The 22,420-nt window shown below is 41.6% G+C and overlaps 1 protein-coding gene across 2 annotated transcripts; it reads right to left on the bottom strand.

Annotated features, from left to right (window-relative positions):
- Positions 1-10,705: 10,705 nt before the first annotated feature.
- On the bottom strand, positions 10,706-19,408 carry gsdmeb (gasdermin Eb). 2 transcript variants are annotated; one of them, XM_079749360.1, is made up of 10 exons: positions 19,278-19,408; positions 18,745-18,971; positions 18,465-18,663; positions 18,140-18,314; positions 17,796-17,916; positions 17,562-17,681; positions 16,844-16,971; positions 16,558-16,738; positions 11,835-11,908; positions 10,706-11,275 (listed from the first exon to the last, which is right to left on the bottom strand). In XM_079749360.1, the coding sequence occupies exons 2-10, from the start codon at positions 18,947-18,949 to the stop codon at positions 11,036-11,038; spliced, it is 1,443 nt and encodes a 480-aa protein (XP_079605486.1). In that variant the 5' UTR covers positions 18,950-18,971; positions 19,278-19,408; the 3' UTR covers positions 10,706-11,035. The 2 variants fall into 2 exon arrangements, with proteins under 2 accessions (XP_079605486.1, XP_079605485.1); XM_079749359.1 differs by having other exon boundaries at positions 18,125-18,314.
- Between the last annotated feature and the right edge of the window lie 3,012 nt (positions 19,409-22,420).

Genomic DNA, 22,420 nt, shown 5'->3' on the forward strand with positions numbered 1-22,420 from the left:
ATTATGCTTACAAAAGGGTTATTTAAGCATGAACAACCATTTGGGAGTGAATTCCATTCGTTTTGAGCAATATCAACATTGTCAGGTCATAATCGCATTGTTGGTCAAAAAGTGCTTCTCTCGCTCTGAAAAGCATTTTACACACATAAAAACTTGACAAGTGAATATTTATTTTCCTTTCAATTCAAACGTGTTGTTATGCTTACAAAAGGGTTATTTAAGCATAAACCACCATTTGGGAGTGAATTCCATTAGTTTTGAGCAATATCAACATTGTAAGGTTAGAATCACATTGTTGGCCAAAAAGTGCTTCTCTCGCTCTGAAAAGCATTTTACACACATAAAAACTTGACAAGTGAGTATTTATTTTCCTTTCAATTCAAACGTGTTATTATGCTTACAAAAGGGTTATTTAAGCATAAACCACCATTTGGAAGTGAATTCCATCAGTTTTGAGCAATATCAACATTGTAAGGTCAGAATCGCATTGTTGGTCAAAAAGTGCTTCTCTCACTCTGAAAGCATTTTGCACACATAAAAACTAGAAAAGTTGATATTTCTGTTTCTTTCAATGCAAACGTGTTATTATGCTTACAAAAGGGTTATTTAAGCATAAGCCACCATTTGGAAGTGAATTCCATCAGTTTTGAGCAATATCAACATTGTAAGGATAGAATCGCATTGTTGGTCAAAAAGTCCTTCTCTTGCTCTGAAAAGCATTTTGCTCACATAAAAACTTGACAAGTGAATATTTCTGTTCCTTTCAATTCAAACGTGTTATTATGCTTACAAAAGGGTTATTTAAGCATAAACCACCATTTGGAAGTGAATTCCATCAGTTTTGAGCAATATCAACATTGTATGGTCAGAATCGCATTGTTGGTCAAAAAGTGCTTCTCTCGCTCTGAAAAGCATTTTGCACACATAAAAACTTGACAAGTGAATATTTATTTTCCTTTCAATTAAAACGTGTTATTATGCTTACAAAAGGGTTATTTAAGCATAAACCACCATTTGGAAGTGAATTCCATCAGTTTTGAGCAATATCAACATTGTAAGGTCAGAATCGCATTGTTGGTCAAAAAGTGCTTCTCTCGCTCTGAAAAGCATTTTGCACACATTAAATCTGGAAAAGTTGATATTTCTGTTTCTTTCAATGCAAACGTGTTATTATGCTTACAAAAGGGTTATTTAAGCATAAACCACCATTTGGAAGTGAATTCCATCAGTTTTGAGCAATATCAACATTGTAAGGTCAGAATCGCATTGTTTGTCAAAAAGTGCTTCTCTCGCTCTGAAATGCATTTTGCACACATAAAAACTAGAAAAGTGAATAGTTCTGTTCCTTTCAATGCAAACGTGTTATTATGCTTACAAAAGGGTTATTTAAGCATGAACAACCATTTGGGAGTGAATTCCATTCGTTTTGAGCAATATCAACATTGCCAGGTCAGAATTGCATTGTTGGTCAAAAAGCGTTTCTCTCAATCTGAAAAGCATTTTGCACACATAAAAACTTGACAAGTGAATATTTCTGTTCCTTTCAATTCAAACGTGTTATTATGCTTACAAAAGGGTTATTCAAGCATAAACCACCATTTGGAAGTGAATTCCATCAGTTTTGAGCAATATCAACATTGTAAGGTCAGAATCGCATTGTTGGTCAAAAAGTCCTTCTCTTGCTCTGAAAAGCATTTTGCACACATAAAAACTTGACAAGTGAATATTTCTGTTCCTTTCCATTCAAACGTGTTATTATGCTTACAAAAGGGTTATTTAAGCATAAACCACCATTTGGATGTGAATTCCATCAGTTTTGAGCAATATCAACATTGTAAGGATAGAATCGCATTGTTGGTCAAAAAGTCCTTCTCTTGCTCTGAAAAGCATTTTGCTCACATAAAAACTTGACAAGTGAATATTTCTGTTCCTTTCAATTCAAACGTGTTATTATGCTTACAAAAGGGTTATTTAAGCATAAACCACCATTTGGAAGTGAATTCCATCAGTTTTGAGCAATATCAACATTGTATGGTCAGAATCGCATTGTTGGTCAAAAAGTGCTTCTCTCGCTCTGAAAAGCATTTTGCACACATAAAAACTTGACAAGTGAATATTTATTTTCCTTTCAATTAAAACGTGTTATTATGCTTACAAAAGGGTTATTTAAGCATAAACCACCATTTGGAAGTGAATTCCATCAGTTTTGAGCAACATCAACATTGTAAGGTCAGAATCGCATTGTTGGTCAAAAAGTGCTTCTCTCGCTCTGAAAAGCATTTTGCACACATTAAATCTGGAAAAGTTGATATTTCTGTTTCTTTCAATGCAAACGTGTTATTATGCTTACAAAAGGGTTATTTAAGCATAAACCACCATTTGGAAGTGAATTCCATCAGTTTTGAGCAATATCAACATTGTAAGGTCAGAATCGCATTGTTTGTCAAAAAGTGCTTCTCTCGCTCTGAAATGCATTTTGCACACATAAAAACTAGAAAAGTGAATAGTTCTGTTCCTTTCAATGCAAACGTGTTATTATGCTTACAAAAGGGTTATTTAAGCATGAACAACCATTTGGAAGTGAATTCCATTCGTTTTGAGCAATAACAACATTGCCAGGTCAGAATTGCATTGTTGGTCAAAAAGCGTTTCTCTCAATCTGAAAAGCATTTTGCACACATAAAAACTTGACAAGTGAATATTTCTGTTCCTTTCAATTCAAACGTGTTATTATGCTTACAAAAGGGTTATTCAAGCATAAACCACCATTTGGAAGTGAATTCCATCAGTTTTGAGCAATATCAACATTGTAAGGTCAGAATCGCATTGTTGGTCAAAAAGTCCTTCTCTTGCTCTGAAAAGCATTTTGCACACATAAAAACTTGACAAGTGAATATTTCTGTTCCTTTCCATTCAAACGTGTTATTATGCTTACAAAAGGGTTATTTAAGCATAAACCACCATTTGGATGTGAATTCCATCAGTTTTGAGCAATTTCAACATTGTATGGTCAGAATTGCATTGTTGGTCAAAAAGTGCTTCTCTCGCTCTGAAAAGCATTTTACACACATAAAATCTTGACAAGTGAGTATTTATTTTCCTTTCAATTCAAACGTGTTATTATGCTTACAAAAGGGTTATTTAAGCATAAACCACCATTTGGAAGTGAATTCCATCAGTTTTGAGCAATATCAACATTGTAAGGTCAGAATCGCATTGTTGGTCAAAAAGTGCTTCTCTCACTCTGAAAGCATTTTGCACACATAAAAACTTGACAAGTGAATATTTCTGTTCCTTTCAATTCAAACGTGTTATTATGCTTACAAAAGGGTTATTTAAGCATAAACCACCATTTGGAAGTGAATTCCATCAGTTTCGAGCAATATCAACATTGTAAGGTCAGAATCGCATTGTTGGTCAAAAAGTGCTTCTCTCGCTCTGAAAAGCATTTTGCACACAAAAAATCTAGAAAAGTTGATATTTCTGTTTCTTTCAATGCAAACGTGTTATTATGCTTACAAATGGGTTATTTAAGCATAAACCACCATTTGGAAGTGAATTCCTTCAGTTTTGAGCAATATCAACATTGCCAGGTCAGAATTGCATTGTTGGTCAAAAAGTGCTTCTCTCGCTCTGAAAAGCATTTGACACACATAAAAACTTGACAAGTGAATATTTATTTTCCTTTCAATTCAAACGTGTTGTTATGCTTACAAAAGGGTTATTTAAGCATAAACCACCATTTGGAAGTGAATTCCATCAGTTTTGAGCAATATCAACATTGTAAGGTCAGAATCGCATTGTTGGTCAAAAAGTGCTTCTCTCGCTCTGAAAAGCATTTTGCACACATAAAAACTAGAAAAGTTGATTTTTCTGTTCCTTTCAATGCAAACGTGTTATTATGCTTACAAATGGGTTATTTAATGTTGAGTTTTATCAGCAGAGTGGTGCTGCTGACGATGTGTAGGAAGGAGGCTGACGACTTCTGTCATTATAGGACATTTATTTCAGAACAATGAAATGTGGCCATCTGCCAGTTGGGTTGAGTACGGACTTGAAAAAAAAACGTCACGCATAAAAATGTCCATGTACGGGAAGTCCATTAGGTCACAATGCAATACATGAACATTCATTACATTAATTATTGTGTGTGCTCTTGCGTCCTCTTGTGTCGCTAAGAGTAAACAATATTTACAGTCATGTAACCTGAGAACATAAAAAATAGGCTTACATTTTAACACCCCCACTTGTACTCAGGTTGGTAACACAAAAAACACCAAAACAAGATTAAAGAAATGTGTACTTTTGGCTTACACACGTTAGTCACCAAAAAGGAGACCTGCAAACTTTCCCAGTTTGAACTTGCTGACAGGCTTCGTCATCACATCAGCGACCATTTCATCAGTAGCACAATACATTAAATTCACCTTACCCTCATTCACAGTAGACCTAATAAAGTGATACCTAATGTCTATGTGTTTACAACGCTTTCTATTCACAGGATTTCTGGCAAGAGCAATCGTCCCCTGATTGTCTTCGTGTATTACCGTTTGTGTGTATTGGTAACCATCCATATTCTCCAGTAATTGTTCTAGGTAAAGGCATTCCTGAACAGTAGAAGCAAGTGCCATATACTCTGCTTCGCATGTGGAAAGTGCAACAGTAAGTTGCTTCTTTGCCTTCCATAAAACAAGTGCACTGTTTTCACTAAGACTAACACAGTATCCTGTGGTACTGCGGCGATCACTGGTATCAGCCGCCCAGTCTGCATCGCTGTAGGCTTTTATACCAAGATTCTCAGTGCTTCTCCTAAAGTTTAAACCTTTGTCTGCTGTACCTTTAAGGTATCGCAGGACATGCTTCACAGTAACCCATTGCTCCTCTGTAGGCTCAGCTAGGTACTGTGACAGCCTGCTCACCACAAAACTCAGATCAGGCCTAGTGCAGGTCGTCAGGTATATCAGACTGCCCACGGCCTCTCTGTACATCCTGATATCTGTCATTTTAACTGCATCATTACTGTATTCAAGCTTTTGCTCACAAGGGGTATCTCTCACCCTGCATTCTGACATGTTGAAACGCTGTAGAATTTTGTTAATGTACTTCTCTTGTGACATCTTAATGCATTCATCAGAAAAATCAAAATCAATCCCAAGAAAATGTTTGAGTTGCCCCAAATCTTTCATCTTGAATTGCTCTGCAAGCATCCCTTTCACCTTTTTCAGTTTTCCTTCATCGCTTGCAGCGATGATCAAGTCATTGACCCACACAATTATGATCACTTTCCCTTCTTTAGACTCTTGGGAATAAACACAGTTATCAGCTTGGTTTTGTGTGAAACCATTTTCAGTTAAGCAATCATGTAAAACCCTGTTCCAGTTTCTTCCAGACTGATTGAGACCATAAAGCGATTTCTCTAGCCTATAGACTACACCCTCTTTTTCTTCATAGCCCTCTGGTGGATTGATGTAGATTTCGTGGTCGATGGGGGCGTGTAAGAACGCGGTTTTCACGTCCATTTGGTGGACCAGTAAATTTTCCTGCACTGCCTTCTGTAGCACAATTCTAACACTGGTTAGGTCTGCTGTAGGTGAAAACGTTTCCCCATAGTCTACCCCCATTTTCTGGCTGTAGCCCTTGGCGACAAATCGAGCCTTGTACTGGTCATTCCCATCTACACCAGACTTGATTGCGTAAACCCACCTACCCCCCACTGGTTTCTTGCCCACGGGTAGTGTTGTCGGGGTAAAGGTTTTATTCTCATTTAGCGACTGGATTTCCTCATTCATTGCTTTTCTCCATTCTTTTGAATTGTCTGACTGCATTGCTTCACCATAAGTTTGCGGAATGCCACAAACTGCTCTGCAGCAGTAGTCTACTGTGACATGCATCCCGTCACTATCACTGTCTTCTCTCACAAAATCGCCTAGGTAATTTGGTGCCCTCCTTTCTCTTGTTGGATACCGCCTACTCTCAGGATCGACGCTTGTAACACTTCCAGTTTCATTATGCTCAGTAGACTCATTTGCTGCCCTTGGACTATCGCAATGTGGACTTTTACCGGGTTCATTTTGCTCTAGAGCCTTTTCTGCACTCCTGTTGACCCCCTGCGTCCCCCTAGTCCTGACTCTGTGCCCCACACTGTCATCATTTAGATCTGGCTCATCTGTCTGTGTTTGTTTTTCTGCAGCTGTTTTGCTCACAAATTTCACCAGCCTGTGTTTTTGCACTTTGTTTGTATTTGGGTGATACTCCAAATACGCTGGGCTATTTTTATCGTTCCCCACAAAACGCCCCTGATCACACCTGGAGTCAAGCTTTCCCTTTTCCTGCTTATAATTGTAGCAAACAGACCCGAATCGTTGGATTCTGGACACATTGGGCTTTTTGTTTGTCAACATCTCGTAAGGAGTCAGCCCTGTGCGCTTGTTCAAGCATCTGTTGCGTACCGTTGCTGCTGTTTGTACTGCGTAGTGCCAAAGGTGTTTTGGTAACTCACTTTCAATTAGCATGCACCTGCCCATCTCGAAAAGAGTACGCCACCCACGTTCTGCTGTTCCATTTTGATGCGGTGAGTACGGAGCTGTCGTCTCATGCCTAATTTTGCTTTTCCTCAGCAGCGCCTGGAAATCACCACCTGTGAACTCAGTTCCATTATCAGATCGCATACACTTCACCTTCCCATAAGGGGATACATCTGCAAGGAATTTTTCAGTTGCCTGCACTGCGTCACTCTTTTTCTTTAGAAAGTAAACAAATACTGCATTTGAGTAATCATCGGTAAAAGACTGTGCATATTTGTACCCATCTAATGACTCAGTGGCTATTGGACCTGCAAGATCTGTGTGTATCATTTCTAAAGGAGCCTTTGCTCTGGCATCGGGGTTCCTATTTCTAGTTTGTGTAAACTTCCCTTGAATACACACCTTACACTCTTGCTCAGGATTACTCATTTTTCCCTTGATCTGCATACCATCAACAACATCATGTAACCTAAGCACATCATCATAATTACAGTGGCCTAGTATCTCATGCCATGCTTGGATGTCGTGGGTTGCATTACACTTATCATCAGTTGACTCAATCTCAGTGTGCAGGTAGTACAACCTGCCAAACACATGAATGTCAAACCTGGTACCATATCTGGTTATCAAGACATCATTGTCTTCTTTGAAGACGACTGTGGACCCATTCGTGGTTGCTGCCTTCACCGAGAAAATGTTCTGCGGGTACGACGGCACATACAGAGTGTCCAACAGTTTCGCATTGCACCGCCGTCCACTGCTGTCGATGAGGGTAACCACTGCCGTGCCTCTCCGCTGAGCGACGCCGCTGCATCTGGTCCCATCAGCCAACTCGACGCTGTGAGTCTCCGGCCTGAAGGTGCTGTCGAAACTTGTGAACAAGGCGATGTCGTTGATGACGTGGGATGTGGCCCCGGTGTCCACCATCAGGCCCCTCTCCTGGATGGTGCGCGCCGACTGCCGCTGGTCACTGGCCCGTCCGTCCGCCATCTTGAACGCGAAGTCCTCCTTTACCTCAGCATTCTCCGACACTTTGCTCACGCCGTCCCTTCGGTCTCTGTCTTTGTCTTTTCGTCTGCATGTCGCGTCCCTGTGTGTGTCACTTTTGCAAACACTACACCACGTCTTCTGTCGACACGCTCTCGCTCTGTGCCCCTTGGTCCCGCACTTGAAGCACACCATCTCGCTGTCTTCTTTGCCCGGTCCATGTGCGCTGCTACTGGGAGGTCGCCGTCCTGTTCTCCCCTGGGTCTTCATCACGCTGTGATCGTTCGACCCGGTTGCTCTGATGTTCTCGGTTTCCTCGAAACTCCGCAATTTGGTCTTGAAGTCAGCAAACGTGATGTTATCGTAGGTGTGCGCCACATGAATTGCGAATGGCTTGAAGCTCTCAGGCAATCCCTTCAGCACCATAGCCACCAGCAAACTGTCCCCCAGCGTTTCTCCCGCGCTCCTCAGGGCAGTTATGGCGGTCTCTGCTCTAATGATATAGTCTGTTACACTTTCGCCGATGGACTTTTGAAGTGAGGTCAGCGTGGTGTATAAACTAATTATACGAGGCTTTCCCTTTCCTGCATAATAGTCTTTCAGAATATTTAATGCTTTTCTGCCATCATCTTGCGCATCTCTCATTACTAGAGACAGACTTTTGTCATCTAGCAGTAGGATCAACTCTGCATACGCGTCCGCGTTTTTCTCAGGATCTGCTGCTATTTCAGCTTCTTCTACTGGCTCATTCAACACAGTGCTTTTCAGCCCTAATAAACGAAAGTGTCCCAACAATTTAGTTTCCCAAACGTCATACTTTGCCTCGTCGCCGTCGAATACCAGTCGATGTAGCCTGCTGCTACTTGCCCTTCGTTGCTCTGCCATGCTAGCTTGCCCCTCTCCTCAGGTTAGCAGCCTTCCTCAGCACGCGATCTGTTGCAACTTTCTTGGCTTTCGTCGACTATCTTCTCCTCCAAACGTCTCCTGGGCCCATAACCTGTTAAGTTTTATCAGCAGAGTGGTGCTGCTGATGATGCGTAGGAAGGAGGCTGACGACTTCTCTCATTAAAGGACATTTATTTCAGAACAATGAAATGTGGCCATCTGCCAGTTGGGTTGAGCGCGGACTTGAAAAAAAAAAAAACGTCACGCATAAAAATGTCCATGTACGGGAAGTCCATTAGGTCACAATACAATACATGAACATTCATTACATTAATTATTGTGTGTGCTCTTGCGTCCTTTTGTGTCGCTAAGAGTAAACAATATTTACAGTCATGTAACCTGAGAACATAAAAAATAGGCTTACATTTTAACACATACAACATCCAGAAACCTCCAAGCACACATTTCTCAAGCAAATTAATGGCTTTCTTAAAAGCATATACCTGACAAAATCTTTGAAATTCTGGGGAAATTAAACCTTTGTAGTCAAGAACACTAACGTAAGAAATATAAATATGACGGTTAATTATGAAGGAAAAATGGTTAACGAAGAAGTTCCCCTATGCCATACTGTGTCTTGGCAGTCAGATTCTTGGAAACTAATTACTTGGAATGTTGATTGCCTGATGAATTTCAGGTGCTGTTTAATGTTGTGTTTCGAATGGCAATGAAAGAATGTCATGTTCAGCTTGATCATAATGCTCTAATCAGGATTCAAACTCTCAACCTATGGATCACCAGTACAAGTCATTATCCTGTTGAGCCACTGACATTCCTGAACTGCATGAAGCCTCATTCACATCCTGAAAATGTCTATTGTTAAGCACACATCAAGAAAACTCCAAGCACGTTTCACAATAGAATTAAGGGCTTTCTTAAAAGAGCACAGATCTGAAAATTTGCACTGTAAATGGTATCCACCTAGTAATAGCCGTATGCTAGTTATAAAATAACAAAATGTAGGATTGAGACTGTAGACATTTGGCTTTTCTGTGAAATTGTGGGAAAAGTAAACATTTTTAGAGCAGAAGACCAGGGTGAAAAAGATGCATCTGATTTTAGAGATAAGTATGATGAAAGACTTTTGAGTCCAGGTCAATCTGGTAAGGGGAAATAAGGCTAGTTCATCATTTTTTTAAATACCTTTTGCCCCCAAATACCTTTGGGGGCACTACCACAATTTGGGTTTATGGGTAGTGGAGGGTATTGGTATCCACCTAATAAGTCTTTTTTTTTTCGTGAGGCTTGGTCTAAAGATTTAATGTGGCGATTTTGGTGAATTTTTGATTATTTTTGTAGCCTTTGAATCTTTTTTTTTTTATCATATTTAGCTTTAATATGAAATTGTGGGAAAAGCAAACATTTTTAGGACATAAGACCAAGGGTTTTATGAATGCATCTAATTCAAGAGATTATTATTCTGAAAGAATTTTGAGTCCAGGTCAATCTGGTGATGAAAAATGAGCCTAATTCATGATTTTTTACAATAGCACCACCTTTGGGTACAGTACCACAAAGGGTTTATGGGTAGGATGGGTTTATGGGTAGTTATTTATTGGTAACCATACCTGAAAATTTCAAGAGTTTTCGACTTAAGGTATAGGCTGCAGTATGACTTTTACAGAATTTGAGGGGGAAAAAAAACGTTACAGAAACAATAGGGGACCCTACTAAATCTCTTTACGGGCGCAGCCATTTTTGTTGACGAGTAGTACTTTAGTCCTCACTGAACTCGCTCTACTTTCTATAGAGTGGCGAAGTTACGCCTCTTCCGGTAGAGCCCATGGGACCTATGAGATCGAAAAATATGAATGGGTTCCAATGGAGAGAAAGTAATTATCTTCTGGTCCCAGTCTTTATATGCCCCGGATAACACATATGTTGTCTATGGATTTAAATGATAATTTAAGAAAACTAAAAACTTTCGCGAAGAAGTTTGATAATCTTAGGTTTTGTGTGAGGCCGCTTTGTGAATTACTGCTCTTCGCTGCTCTCGACGCGAATTTTTCGCCATGAAAACCCATAAAATAAGCCCTTCAGATACTTCGTTGATAATCGAGCATAGAGCTTGCCCAAAGTTGCCCGGAGCAATGTAACAGCCCAAATGGCTTCCATGTAATTGGCTTGGGGCAGAGTGAACGCTTCCAAATCTGCATTTTCTAACCACTAATATTGCTCAAAATAGCACCAAATCTCTGCAGTAGCATGATTAGAGTCCCTACACATAAAACAAAGCATCAACAACCTAGTTAGCGTACCGGGAGTTTATTGAAAAATACTTTTTTCCAAGTCTGTGCCTTACCGGTATGTTTCCATAAGTCCACACAAGTTAGAGGCGCCAACAAATTTAACTTAAAAATCTCCCCTCTTGATACTTGGCTGTTTTAAATTTGTTGACGTTGTATAATGTCGGCCAGGTGACACCAAACAACTACATCCTGTACTCATCCCTACTATAGTTATCGTTCTTACCCAGATTTAGGGCTGTTAGGGCTTGAACAGGAGGGCAACATGTTTTGCATAGAAAACATTGACATCCTCCATTGTAAAAATCAACAAAATACATGCAACTAAAATTATTACAAGTGGCATTGAACACTGTGAGATATTGAAGCGAGGCCTTTCACAACTATACACAGTATGAGAGTAGGGTCTGTCTGCTGGCGGCTGATCTCTGTTCGCAGCAGCTCTCCATCCCCCATCAGCGACACTCCGCAGGAGGCAAACAGCATCTCTGTTCTCTGGTAGGTGTCCCCAGTGAGGGGAGCCAGGTCCCCACTGCTCAGAGACATCTCACCAGCCTCGGTGACACACTGCACCTGAAACGCGTGTGTGGAAAGGAATCGTCTGAGATTTGAAATGTACTCGAAATGGTTTAAGACGAGCTTTGTTGCTTGTCATCAATCAATGGTCCCGTCTATTTTAATTGGTAGAGCTTTATTAACACTGCACTTTATCAACTGGTAGAGCTTTATTAACACTGTACGGGTCAGGGGTTCAACTGGTAGAGCTTTATTAACACTGTACTTTGTGAACAGGGGTTCAACTGGTAGAGCTTTATTAACACTGTACGGATCAGGGGTTCAACTGGTAGAGCTTTATTAACACTTTACGGGTCAGGGGTTCAACTGGTAGAGCTTTATTAACACTGTACTTTATCAACAGGGGCTCAATTGGTAGCGCTTTATTAACACTTTACGGGTCAGGGGTTTAACTGGTAGAGCTTTATTAACACTGTACGGGTTGCCACCTTGGCCCACTATGTGAATAATGTATGCACTCATGGTACTTTAGAAATGCTTTGGATAAGAATGTTCACAAAATGGCAGGACGATATATTGTATTATACAATGTTGACCATAGTAATGGAATACATACCAGCAGGTCCAGGGACTTCAACACTTGGGGGGTACAGCAGGACCCCAGGACAGCACGGCAGTCATCTGTCATTTCTGCAACAGTGGCCCACCACCAAGTGTGAGAATACTGACTGGGACACAGTAACCTCAGCTGGTATATAGTGAAGATAAAGCACTTAATAGTCCCAGCGTGGGAGGGGCTTTATGCATTGCAGCTTTAACTGGCGTTCTCGTTATCTCAATGGAAGACCTTTCAATGTTCCTATTGGTAACTTTGGATCAGACGAAGTTGGCATTCCATACATACAGTGGGACAAAAAAGTATTTAGTCAGCCACCAATTGTGCAAGTTCTCCCACTTAAAAAGACGAGAGAGGCCTGTAATTTTCATCATAGGTAAACCTCAGCTATGAGAGACAAAATGAAAAATAAAATCCAGAAAATCACATTGTCTGATTTTTTAAGAATTTATTTGCAAATTATGGTGGAAAATAAGTATTTGGTTACCTACAAACCAGCAAGATTTCTGGCTGTCACAGACCTGTAACTTCTTCTTTAAGAGGCTCCTCTGTTCTCTACTCGTTACCTGTATTAATGGCACCTGTTTGAACTCCTTATCAGTATAAAAGACACCTGTCCACAACCTCAAACAGTCACACTCCAAACTCCACTATGGCCAAGACCAAAGAGCTGTCAAAGGACACCAGAACCACAATTGTAGACCTGCACCAGGCTGGGAAGTCTGAATCTGCAATAGGTAAGCAGCTTGGTGTGAAGAAATCAACTGTGGGAGCAATTATTAGGAAATGGAATACATACAAGACCACTGATAATCTCCCTCGATCTGGGGCTCCACGCAAGATCTCACCCTGTGGGGTCAAAATGATCACAAGAACGGTGAACAAAAATCCCAGAACCACACGGGGGGACCTAGGGAATGACCTCCAGAGAGCTGGGACCAAAGTAACAAAGGCTACCATCACTAACACACTACGCCGCCAGGGACTCAAATCCTGCAGTGCCAGACGTGTCCCCCTGCTAAAGCCAGTGCATGTCCGGGCCCGTTTGAAGTTTGCTAGAGAGCATTTGGATGATCCAGAACAGGATTGGGAGAATGTCATATGGTCAGATGAAACCAAAATATTACTTTTTGGTAAAAACTCAACTCGTCGTGTTTGGAGGAGAAAGAATGCTGAGTTGTATCCAAAGAACACCATACCTACAGTGAAGCATGGGGGTGGAAACATCATGCTTTGGGCCTGTTTTTCTGCCAAGGGACCAGGACGTCTGATCCGTATGACGGAAAGAATGAATGGGGCCATGTATCGTGAGATTTTGAGTGAAAACCTCCTTCCATCAGCAAGGGCACTGAAGATGAAACGTGGCTGGGTCTTTCAGCATGACAATGACCCCAAACACACCGCCCGGGCAATGAAGGAGTGGCTTCGTAAGAAGCATTTCAAGGTCCTGGAGTGGCCTAGCCAGTCTCCAGATCTCAACCCCATAGAAAATCTTTGGAGGGAGTTGAAAGTCCGTGTGGCCCAAAAACATCACTGCTCTAGAGGAGATCTGCATGGAGGAATGGGCCAAAATACCAGCAGCAGTGTGTGAAAACCATGTAAAGACTTACAGAAAACGTTTGGCCTCTGTCATTGCCAACAAAGGGCATGTAACAAAGTATTGAGATGACCTTTTGTTATTGACCAAATACTTATTTTCCACCATAATATGCAAATAAATTCTTTAAAAATCAGACAATGTGATTTTCTAGATTTTTTTTTTTTCATTTTGTTTCTCATAGCTGAGGTATACCTATGATGAAAATTACAGGCCTCTCTCATCTTTTTAAGTGGGAGAACTTGCACAATTGGTGGCTGACTAAATACTTTTTTGCCCCACTGTATTACCTCAGGGGTCAAGTCTTGGTCCCCTGCTGTTTCATTTGTATACACTCCCACTTGGGTCCATCAATTAGCAATACAACATTTAATTCCTCCTCTCTCCGATGTGGTCCTATCAGGTCCTTCCACTAGAACACTTGGCCAGATCTGCATTTGAACTCCACGCTGTCACTGTCACCCTTCCTATTAATCTCTTCATTGTGGTAATCTACCGTCCCCCTGGTCCCCTTCGTGACTTCTATGATGAAATGGATGCCCTTCTCAGCTGCTTTCCTGAGAATGGCACACCACTCGTTATACTTGGGGACTTTAACATCCTGCCAGAGAAGTTGCACTCACCTGAATTAACCAACTTTTTTGCCACCTTTGGCTTAACACTATCCCCTTCTCCTCCCACACACAGGGCCGGGAACCAGCTTGACCTGATATTCACAAGGTCCTGTGGCACCTCTGCTCTCTCTGTTACCCCACTCCCCATGTCTGACCATCACTTTGTTGCTTTTTCTCTCCCCTTAAAGTCCTCTCCCCCCCTTCTCTCTAGTCCCCACATGGTCACCACCCGCCGCAACCTCAAAACTCTCTCTCCATCTACGTTTGCCTCAACTGTTCTGTCTTCACTACCTTCTATTGAACAATTCTCTCAACTATCCACAGAGGAATCCTCTGACACGCTTTCCTCCCTCTCCTCCTCTTTGGACTCCCTCTGTCCCTTCCACTCCAGACCGGCGCGATTTCACCCCCCCCCTCCTTGGCTGTCTGAATCTCTGCGGACCTATAGAGCAGAGTTGCGGGCAGCTGAGAGGAAATGGAAGAGATCAGACTGTCCTAATGATCTATCTCACTATCTCTTCTCTCTGATTTCACCTCCACTGTGTCAACAGCCAAATCTGCCTTCTACCGGACCAAAATTAACTCCTCCACCTCAAACCCCAGGAAACTGTTTTCCTTGTTCTCTTCCCTCCTCAACCCTCCCTCCCCTCCTCCTCCTTCCTGCCTCACTGCTGATGACTTTGTTACCTACTTTACCCAGAAAGTAAAGGACATTAGCTCCTCTTTTATCACTGCCACCATCCTCCCTCCCCCCAACCCCACCTCTGTCTTTACCCAATTTATCCCTCTCACCTCAGACGAGGTCAACAGAATTATAACATCTAACCATGCCACCACCTGCCCCCTTGACACTATCCCTTCCTCCCTCCTCCAGGCTGTGTCAAACGACATCCTGCCATTTCTCACCACACTTATTAACTCCTCCCTCACTTCTGGCATTGTTCCAACGTCTTTCAAGACTGCCAGAATAAAGCCTCTCCTCAAAAAACCAACCCTTGATACCACTGACATCCAGAATTACAGACCGGTATCTCTTCTTTTATTCCTCTCTAAAACATTGGAACGTGCCGTCGCTAACCAACTGTCCTCCTATCTGTCATCTAACAACCTGCTTGACCCTCACCAATCAGGCTTCAAAAAAGCACACTCCACTGAGATGGCTCTCCTCGCGGTGACTGAGTCCCTCCGTGCGGCCAGAGCCTCGTCCCTCTTATCGGTTCTCATTCTCCTTGACCTGTCTGCAGCATTTGACACTGTGAACCACCAGATCCTCCTCGACACTCTCGCCGAACTTGGCATAGCTGAATCTGCCCTTTCCTGGTTCACATCCTACCTGATGAATCGCACTTATCAGGTAACATGGAATGGCTCCTTGTCCAAACCTTGCGCGCTTGATACTGGTGTCCCTCAAGGCTCTGTACTGGGGCATCTTCTGTTCTCCCTCTATACCAGATCTCTGGGCTCTGTAATTACATCCCACGGCTTTTCCTATCACTGCTATGCTGACGACACTCAGCTATTTCTCTCTTTTCCCTCATCTGACAAAGCCCTGATTGCAACACGCATATCTGAATGTCTGGCAGAAGTCAGCACCTGGACAACTGCCCATCACCTGAGGCTTAACCTCAGCAAGACTGAGCTCCTCCTAATACCAGGGAAAGATTGCCCACACATGGACTTACTGGTCACTGTTGAGAACATCACTGTATCTCCTTCTCCAACTGCCAAAAACCTTGGTGTAGTGTTGGACAATCAGTTATGCTGCACCGCAAACATCACTGCGGTGGCCCGATCCTGCAGATTTGCACTTTACAACATCCGCAGGATCCGGCCCTTCCTCACAAGGGAAGCAGCTCAGCTTCTAGTCCAATCACTGGTCATCTGGTCAGCCTAGCGATTGTAATACTTGCACTTGGTTCTATGAACATCTTTACTGTACCGACAGCGATATATTGTTTCACTTCTTATGACAAATGTACTTATTGTAACAAATGCACTTATTGTAAGTCCCTTTGGATAAAAGCGTCTGCTAAATGTAAATGTAAATGTAATTCAAGGAATACATTTAGATAGATTAATTATCTATAATTTTTCATAGATTAATAAAGGCTTCATATGCAAGAACGTGTTTTGGCGCAACACATCAACTCTTTGTGAAATCTGCTTCCATTAAGGAGATCAGACCGGGGTCCCGCTCCAGCGGACAACGCTGTTATCCAAATCTAGGGTTCAAGAAAGCCTTTGTCTTTTAGGAACTATTTTGACATGAAAGTACAATGTCTGCAGTCGTTTGGCTACATAATGCTTTGGATACACTGTTTAGAGAGATAATTAATTTGAAAATGGCTCTCGCTCATCTTCCATTAAAGCAGCGGAGCCGGCGGTTAGTCTCACATAAAGCAGAGGGAGTTAGCGGGAACAGCCTCGTCCTGTGAGTTAAGAGATACTGCAGCAGTTTTCACTGACATTAGATTAGATTAAACTTTATTCATCATAAATAAACTTGATTTACCATCTATGGCGCTGATAACGAGGTGCAGAGCAAGCAGAGTGCAGCTGGAGTCCTCTGTCGCCACACTCTTCTCCTCACCAGATAGCTCCAAGACCTCCAGTAAGGCCTGGACAGTCTGTCTCTGAGAGTCGGCCTGAACACTGTCCAGAGGGGGCCGCTCACCATGTCGCATCTGGTTGAGCTAAGAGGCAATGAGAGCACAAAGAAAAACATCGAAAATAGATTATGAAATTATTGAAATCAAAAATGTAAATGATTAGTGTTAGAAGGACTTTGGAGATCTTACCACACTCTCCAGTAGACTGACTGTCTCTCTCTCCTTCAGGATTAAGCAGAAGTACTGGAACAGTGAGGATCTGGTAGAGGCCTTGAGACCCGACAGCAGTTGGAAATGACTGCCCAACTTGTCCAGTTCTGCCGATCAACATTAATAGAGAAAACAACCTCAAAGGAATCATGTACACAGAAAATGCCTCCAACTCACTCCATCTTGAATTATAAAAACAGTTGAAAAAAAACCTGAAGCTTACGTTATAAACCTTGATTTTATATCAGTTACATGTCCTAGTCTTGCTACCACTTTCCTTCTCAACAAGTTGTTTTCTGATTGTTTGTAAAGCAAGGGTATGATATTAGAGGCCTTATAAACAGCTTTAAATTACATTTTTGTGCTTTGAACGAATGAGGATGCACTCAGCATTTATGTACACCAATAATTGTATTGTGGCAACACGTGAATCACCAATAAAGTAGGATGTAATAGCCCAGATAGCTTGTACACAGTACAGATCAAAGTACACATTCATGTGATCATAAGGCAGCAAGGACAAAGGTTATGACTTAACTACTTAACTACTAAACATCATATTTTAAATATTTTGCAACAAGTCAATGCAGGCAGCATCCAGCTCTATAGCCAACACACATATAGTATGTTAATGGGACAGAAAGGGCTGAGCTGGAGAGGAATGGTGCTAGAAGGACAGCCCAGCGGTTCTCCCTACCTTGTTTGAGCCAGTTACTGTTAACTGTATTATTGTGTCCATCAATGGCACCAACCAATTGTTCCTTTGAAGATCCATCCACCTCAAAGCCCCCATGAGTGCCTGACATGAGACACAGCTCTGGGGGGAGCAGAAATATCATAGCAGTCTCTTTTAAATACAACATAAAAATATGGAGCAATAGGCTTTGGTGTGTGCTCTGACTGTACTAATATAATGAACAGAGTCAATCACCATAGTGTCCATTGGGCTTCACTTCCAGTTCACTGAGCCCATAAGCGATGGTCGTATGTGGGGGTAACTCCATGGTCACATTGCTGTCTTTAGCTAAGTTGGCGTTCTCTTTAAAGGACACCTAGATATCAAATGAAACTTTTTTGTCTTTCTTTCAATATGCCGAATGATATCAGGGCTGTAAATACTGAAGAATATAATAATTACTTCTTCATGAGATATTTTTGCAATCCAATTATTAAAACCAAATACCTATTAATGTGTGCCAAATAGCAAAAGTGCCATATTGACTTTTGCAAATGAAAACGGCCATAGCGTTTGCCTCTTACATATATCCCAAGTACCTTGAGGGCCTTGGGTCCACAGAGGCTCAGCAGTCCTCCTAGAGCTCCAGTCTGTTGGACCTCCTCTATGACTGAGGAGGGCTGGGTCGTCTCAATCCTCTCCTTCACCACCCCAAACACCTCCCTGTGTTTATCTTTAGTCTGCTGTATTAGACTGTGAGACATGTCTAGGACACTAAACAGGAGAAGATGAGAAAATTATAATTTATTCGGAATAGATTAGACAAAATTGTTTTTGTTTTGCATTAAGTTATGAGATCTTCCATAATAAACAATTAATAATTATGGTTAAAGGATAAAGGTTGGTTATGAGACATCTTCTAACCTGTCTTTGGAATCTCGAAGTAGTTTCTGCAAATCGAGCTCTTCTTTCTTTAAACTGCCAAAGGCCGACCGGAGCTTTGAGGAGTCTTTCCCCTCCACGCTCAGATTCACCGCTTCAGGGTGTAGATTAGCCTCTATATTACCCTGCATGCTGTCACTGAATCTTCCATTATACTTGATGAAGTCAGTCTCTGTGACAACTGTGGAAATTGTACAGTATACATCAAAACAACAACAAAACATGTCAACTTCAAATGAGAACATCGTGGAATAAGGTTTACCTGGAAGTATCGGCTGGTCACCCTTCAAGATGTCATTGAAACAAAAATCTGTGGCAAGATATTTGGGTTTCTGCCAGAACCAGTATCGCCTCCGCTTGATAACCAATGACAATATTTTAATGGAGTCATTTAAACTGGACACTGGAATAAGGACGCCATCCTTATCTACCTCCTCTACAAAGTTTTTTGTAGCCGTGGCAAACATCTTGGAGGTAGGTGAGGAAATCCTGAAAATACAACAACAGTTCATTTTACTTTATTTTACCTTAATGTCTTTGTTGAAGGAGGGGACATGCTCATTATCTGGGGGGCTATGAACTGGGGCGGGGGGGGGCTATTGGTCTGTTTCACAATAAACATGATGGTCACGAAGCCGAATCCAAAACATTTGCGAAACACTGTTCTGCTACTTTACCACAACCATGCAGCTTATGTTGTTCACATATTCGCTGTGTGAATGTCTATATTTTAAGTAGGCCTATTCGCAAAAAAACGATTTTTACTTGAAATACAATTCCTATTTAGACACTTACGTGTTCCTTCTTCACTCCATGCGATCCTTCGTAGGACACTTAAGACTGATCTTTGACTTCCGGGAACAGATTCTTGAGACAAAGGTTGTAAACACTCTGAAAGAGCCACACTATCCCCGCCCACAGCGAAGACGGAAGCGTGGGTGCGGATCCGCCCTGATGCGCCCCGCTCTTTCTTTATAGGTCCATGTCCCCGCTGGGCAATGCTGCCAGCCACCTAACCCTAGCCCTAGCCATGGGAAATAAGAAAATGTAGGCTACTGGATTCGGATTTATGACCGCAAACATGAAGTGGAAGAAATTTCATTTTGTTTTATAAATAAATAATACAAATTGTTTATGAAATGTTATTTCTTCCCACACAGCAGGAGACTCCTAGGCGGATCCGCATAGGAGTCACCAAACCCGCGTTACTGTCACATCCGTTTTGGCGCCGCCCAGAGGACCCGTGTCGGATCCGATGCGCCTTTAACTGTTAGAAGTACACCAAGAGCTGAGACGATCATGTAAGTTGAGCTATGATTTATTATTGATTCATTATTATTATTTATTATTTGATTTATTTATTTGATTATTTATTGATATATTGCGGATCCAGAGCGGACCCGTGTCTGATCCGCCAACGCGGACGCGCCAAGACGTTGAAAGCCTAGAGCAGAGACGATCATATCAGTTGAGATTTTCTTTGCTGGAACACGGTTGCGTTACGTAAGTATGATTTATTATTGATTTTGATTTATTTATGTAATTATTTATTGATATATTGCGACATTCACAATAAACATTGGCCTTTGTGTTTTTTTAATCATCATTTACGTATGATTGTAATGACGTTGTTTGATATTAGGACTAGCCTAAATAGTAGACCTAAATCATTTTTCAGTTAGGCTATCATTTTTTGCAACAGGCTAGTAGGCTAGTTAGTTAGCAGGCTAGTTAGCTGAGAGTCGATTATCATGTCAGTCTGTAGCCTATTTGATTTAAAATGGAATAGCAATTTCGGCAGAATATGTTATGGTAGTTAAGTTAAGTTATCCTTCATTGTCCCTTTTGGGGGGAAATTCTTTCGCTGCTTTTGACTCATCCGGGAGCCGGTGAACACACACACACACACACACACATCACACACTCAGATTAAAAAAACACATTGTTATTTGGTCTGGCCTGGTCTGTTTTATTGTGTCGCTGTTATGTAAGGATTAATGTATAAAACGCCGGTCATTATCGGGAAAATAAACCCCGACAGGGCGAACCGGACACCGACACGAAGCGGAGGCCTGAAGGGGCTTATTTTCGATAATGACCGGCGCCGTTCTATATTTAATCCCGTTTATTACATGGCTACTTGCCAAAACGAAAAAAATAACTTCACATGGTATGTCTTTTTATTTATCTGTTACCACCATTCGTAGTGTTGATTAGCAGAGAAATAGTCCTCCAAAGACCAACGTCCAACGTACTCGGTTGCTAGGCGCGTAGCAACCGAGTACGCTGGGGTTCATAAGCTACCGGTACTTGCGGAGTGATACGAAAGACGGCAAAAAATCCCCTGTCCTTGACAGCGGTCAATTATACTTTGCGTTCGAAAAATGACCAACAAATAGTTTTTTTTTCTGAATAAAATAGCTTTTGAGTAGCTTAGCAATTTTTTTGACCAAGTAATTCGGTATCTCCACATTTTCTCAAGCATTTCTGAAGTTCAAGCGCAGCGGAGCTTTTTGCTGCACAAATAAAACTGCTTAGGATCAAAGTCTCCGCCAGTGTTGCTAGATTGGGCCGGAATCTTGCAACACTGGCAACCCCCATGACGGCAGAGGGAGGGTTGTTATCATTTTGAAATAATCTTAATTATAATGTGTAATTAAAAAAGATATATTACTGTGGCGACCACGGGTGTGGGCGCCATGTTCCGGAGCCGCGGGGGATTCTGGGAATTGGGGTTGTCAGTTGACAAAAGGGGTTTTGTTAATTGATTCTGTTGTTAGGGTTAAGTGGGGTTAATGGGTTCGGGATGTTGTGTTCTATTAACATGTTCATTTTCATTATTGTTGACACTGCCACCGAGAGTGACGTGTCCGTTGTAGACGTGAGCTACTATTTGTGAAGTCGTTGAATAAAAACAAACTCTCGTAGTCGTGCGGTGTAAGGGGAGCGAGAGTTGTATTAAACGGTTGAACCTGGTCTCCCGTCTCGTCCTTCCCGTGCTGCTCGCCACATTACTTATGGCAAATTCTAATCTTATAGACAATAATACAGAAAAAAAAGAAATACAGAAAAAGATTTGAAGAATTATCGCAAAAGGGCTCTTCAAGATGCAGAAGTGTTACACTGTTTATTAACAAGGAGTTAATGCTTTGAGAAATGCATTTGTCTATTTAAGTGAAATCAAAATCATGTTATGGTCTTGATGCCCTGGCATGTGGCCTCTGTGCCCTCAAAAAAATTGCCCCGATGCAGGGCAAGTGGCCTTGCCCCTCATATCACGAAATTCCAGGCATGTGTACCATACAAATAGATTGCAGCAAGTTAACATTTTGGCAAGTTTGGTCTCATGTGTAGTGGTTATCTGCCATCCTCTTTAAAATGAAAATTTGCTATTTCAATCACTGTTTAAGTCGGTTCAGACAACTAATGGGTATTCGCGCCTGTTTCTGATTTCCTATGCTACTGTATGGAACTTGGTCCCCATCTTCTATTTTGTGTGTTCTGCAGCATCTGGATTTGACTGTTGCCCGTCCCCTACAATTGCCTCTGCTGGGTTCGCTTCATCAAGTAAGATACTTTCTGGTTTGTTAAAATGTAATGTTGCTTACACATTTTCTAGCAGTTGGAGCACTTGGCCATAGAACAAATAATGATACTACTACTACTGCTACTACTGCGACGGCTTCTACTACTACAACTACTAATAATAACTACACAATGCATTTCTTGCAGAAAATGGCAACAAATACGTAATGTGATCAAGTTTGAATACATTTGAGGTAAAATATTGAATACTTGTGCTGTTCTGTTGGCAATTTCCAGCTGAACTATAGACTAAAAACCTTTCAATCAACCAAAAACCAATCCAAAACGTATATTGCCAGAAATCTGATGAATCATATACTTAAGCTTGACTATTACATCATGAGTCAAATCTC

The sequence above is a fragment of the Pollachius pollachius genome, assembly GCF_949987615.1.
Source record: "Pollachius pollachius genome assembly, chromosome: 1".
NCBI classification, from domain to species: Eukaryota; Metazoa; Chordata; class Actinopteri; order Gadiformes; family Gadidae; genus Pollachius; species Pollachius pollachius.